Source organism: Antrostomus carolinensis, unplaced genomic scaffold (genome assembly GCF_000700745.2).
Source record: "Antrostomus carolinensis isolate BGI_N321 unplaced genomic scaffold, ASM70074v2 scaffold35700, whole genome shotgun sequence".
NCBI classification, from domain to species: Eukaryota; Metazoa; Chordata; class Aves; order Caprimulgiformes; family Caprimulgidae; genus Antrostomus; species Antrostomus carolinensis.
Genome location: NW_010288282.1, coordinates 786 through 3,499, shown reverse-complemented (window position 1 = coordinate 3,499; position 2,714 = coordinate 786). Strand labels below are relative to the sequence as shown.

The 2,714-nt window shown below is 58.5% G+C and overlaps 1 protein-coding gene across 2 annotated transcripts; it reads right to left on the bottom strand.

The window, feature by feature from the left end:
* Window positions 1-958: 958 nt before the first annotated feature.
* On the bottom strand, window positions 959-2,251 carry LOC104523566 (interleukin-1 receptor antagonist protein-like). Of its 2 annotated transcripts, XM_010166194.1 has the most exons (6): window positions 2,211-2,251; window positions 2,070-2,118; window positions 1,793-1,985; window positions 1,514-1,684; window positions 1,259-1,404; window positions 959-1,171 (listed from the first exon to the last, which is right to left on the bottom strand). In XM_010166194.1, the coding sequence occupies exons 1-6, from the start codon at window positions 2,249-2,251 to the stop codon at window positions 959-961; spliced, it is 813 nt and encodes a 270-aa protein (XP_010164496.1). The 2 variants fall into 2 exon arrangements, with proteins under 2 accessions (XP_010164496.1, XP_028940342.1); XM_029084509.1 differs by having other exon boundaries at window positions 1,793-2,118.
* Between the last annotated feature and the right edge of the window lie 463 nt (window positions 2,252-2,714).

Here is a 2,714-nt window from a genome sequence, read left to right as displayed (position 1 = left end):
TGCCACGTCACAGCAGGCCGTGCCACACCATGCCATGCAATGCCATGTCAGCTCATGTCATGCCATGTCACATAACAGCACGCCAGGTTATGTCATGCCACATCACGCCACACCGTGCTGTGACATGTCACACCACGGCACACCATGCAATGCAATGCCATGCCACACCACACAACAGCATGCCAGGTCACATCATGCCACACCATGCCACATCATGCTATGCAATGCTACACCACACCGTGCCACACCATGCCAGACCATGCCACACCATGCCATATGATGCCATGCCACATGGCACGATGTCTTGCCATGTTACAGCTGACCATGTCGTGCCTCAGTGGTGGGTGGTGGCAGTGGCTGGGGCAGAGGGGGGACTCCCAGGCTTCCAGTGGCGATGGGTGGCCCTCACCCATGGGACACCCACCCCAGACACCACCCCTGGCTGTGGGGTGGGCATGGGGACAAGGTGGTCCCCAGGTCTGGGCTGGTCCCTTGGCTGTGGGGTGGTCCCAGGGCTCTGTGGTCACCCCCTACCCCTCAGGCTTTGTGCCCACACCTGGAAAGCCCCCCAAAACAGCAGAAACTGTGGGAATTTCCCATCCATAAACCACCCCCACATCACTGAACCCCTGTGAGAGCAATGAGCTGAGTGATGCCATCCTGGGAAACCTTTTATTTCCACCTCCATCATCAACAAATACTCCCATTCCTGATAACAATATTTCCAATAAAATGTATATAAGATAAAAGCAAGGGGTGGACACAATAAATAAGTATAAAAGCATGGGACAGACACAAAAAATAAGTACAAATTGGGGTAACCCACAGGGCCCAGAGCTGCTATTTCACCTGAAATAGATGGGGAGGATGGGGGGTCCTGGCTGGGGAGTTTGTACTTGGTACATACGGCCTGAAAACCAGCGACTGCCAGTTGGGTTGGGCTGGCTGCAGGAGCTCCTCAGCGCCTGCTCAGCTCGTAGGTGGCAATGTTGACCTGGTCAGGCTGGTTGGTGATGCTGACGGGTTGGCGGGGCTGCAGGGAGGTGCAGATGAACCAGCCGGGGAAGGCAGCCGATTCGAAGCGGGTGGTCCCCTCGGATGGGCTGTCCAGGCGGTAGAAGATGAAGCGGGTTAGCTCCGTGCTTTCGATGTCCCTCCTGATATCGGCTTCCTACAACCAGGGAGGAGAAACAGGCTTCAGGGGGGGATGGAGGCCCCAGCCCTACGTGGGACAGAACTGGTGGGGCCCCCTGCTCACCTCCAGCTGCAGCACGGGCTCAGCACCACTCATCACACATGACATGTAGAGCTGGTAGCCCTTGATGCCCAAAGCCACCGGCATCCGCCCGGTTCCTGGGCCACCCTGCGATAACCGGGGACGGTACAGAGCGATATTGAGCTTCACTGTAGAGAGAAGGAACGGGTTAACAGGTGATCCCAGGGCTGGGGGGTGGCTCCTGGGTGGTCCTGGGGTTGGGGACAGGGACATTGGGTTGGGATTGTGTCCTCTCACCTTTCCGCCCAGCAGAGGGTCCCTGCAGGTGCAGGGCCACCAGCTGGGTGGGCGACTCCAGCACGAAGCACTTTTGGTCAATGTCGAGGATGTCGAAGGACTGGGAGCGGGTGTAGCGGTAGACGGGAGCCCCAGTGTAGCTGCTCTCGATCTGCTGGAAGGAGACAGGCTCTGCCGGGAGGGAGACAGTCAGGGGATGCTTGATGCATCCAGGTCCAAGAGCACCCCCCAAGAACAACCCATGGCTGAGGTGACAACCCAGATGCCACACCTACATACCAAAAATACCATCCAGGAAGCCCCCAAGGTCACTGTCGGTGAAGTCCTTGTGTGCCGGCTGCTTCAGGAGCTTTGTCACAGCCACCACAAGCACAGCAGCCTGGCGGAAGGTCCTGGTGGTGGGGTGTTCCTTGGTCACTGTCAACTGGATGCCCACTCTGGGTAATGTCACCTCTGAGTCCAGGCAGGGTTTCTGAGGAGGGAAGGGGACATGGGGTAAGAGCCTGGCTTCCCCATCACACGGGTCCCGGGGCCATTCCCACCGCCCCAGCATTACCTTCTGCGGGCAGAGGCAGTCGGGGTCATAAAATGTCTCCTCGTTCAGGCTAGAAGGAAAAAAGAGGTGGTGAAGTGAGGCTGTCACGGCACCAGAGTGGCATCATGTCTCCCCTGTCCCCTTCAGCACAGCCACACTTACCTGCCGCTCTCCAATGTGTCCAAATCAGGGACAAACGCCATCTCCACTGCCGACTGTGAAAACCTGGGCAGAGACCTGTGGGTACCCGTCGAGTGCTGCGGCACTTGCCTGCCTGCTCCTGCCTGTCCTGCCCGCAGCGTCGCTTGGTGCTCTCTGAGCCCAGCATCGGCGTGGCGGGTTTTCAAGAGCTGCTGGAAGGAAGCACTGTCAGAGCGGGATTTCCACCTTTCGCAACGTCTGGGTTTGCCCAGTTCCTCCAGTGAAACTGGGAGGACTGGGGGGCTGGCTGCCCCTGAACAGCACCATGGGGCTGAGCAAGGGGCTGTGCATGAGGCAGAGCAGGGTGCATGTTTGGGGTCACTGTGTGGGGCAGAGAGCAGGGGCAATGTTTGGGGTCGGTGTGTGGGGCAGAGAGCAGGGGCGATGCTTTGAGGTCAATGTGTGGGGTAGAGAGCAGGGGTGATGTTTTGGGGTCAATGTGTGGGGCCAGTGCTTGAGCACTGG

What these genes read in the sequence shown, in the direction of transcription:
- LOC104523566 (XM_029084509.1), bottom strand. Translation starts at nt 2,251, where the DNA reads ATGGCGTTTGTCCCTGATTTGGACACATTGGAGAGCGGCAG. An exon ending in CTTCCTGGATGGTATTTTTG is followed by an intron (nt 1,685 to 1,792) that starts GTATGTAGGTGT and finishes CCCTCCCGGCAG; the next exon opens with AGCCTGTCTCCTTCCAGCAG. An exon ending in ACCCTCTGCTGGGCGGAAAG is followed by an intron (nt 1,405 to 1,513) that starts GTGAGAGGACAC and finishes TTCTCTCTACAG; the next exon opens with TGAAGCTCAATATCGCTCTG.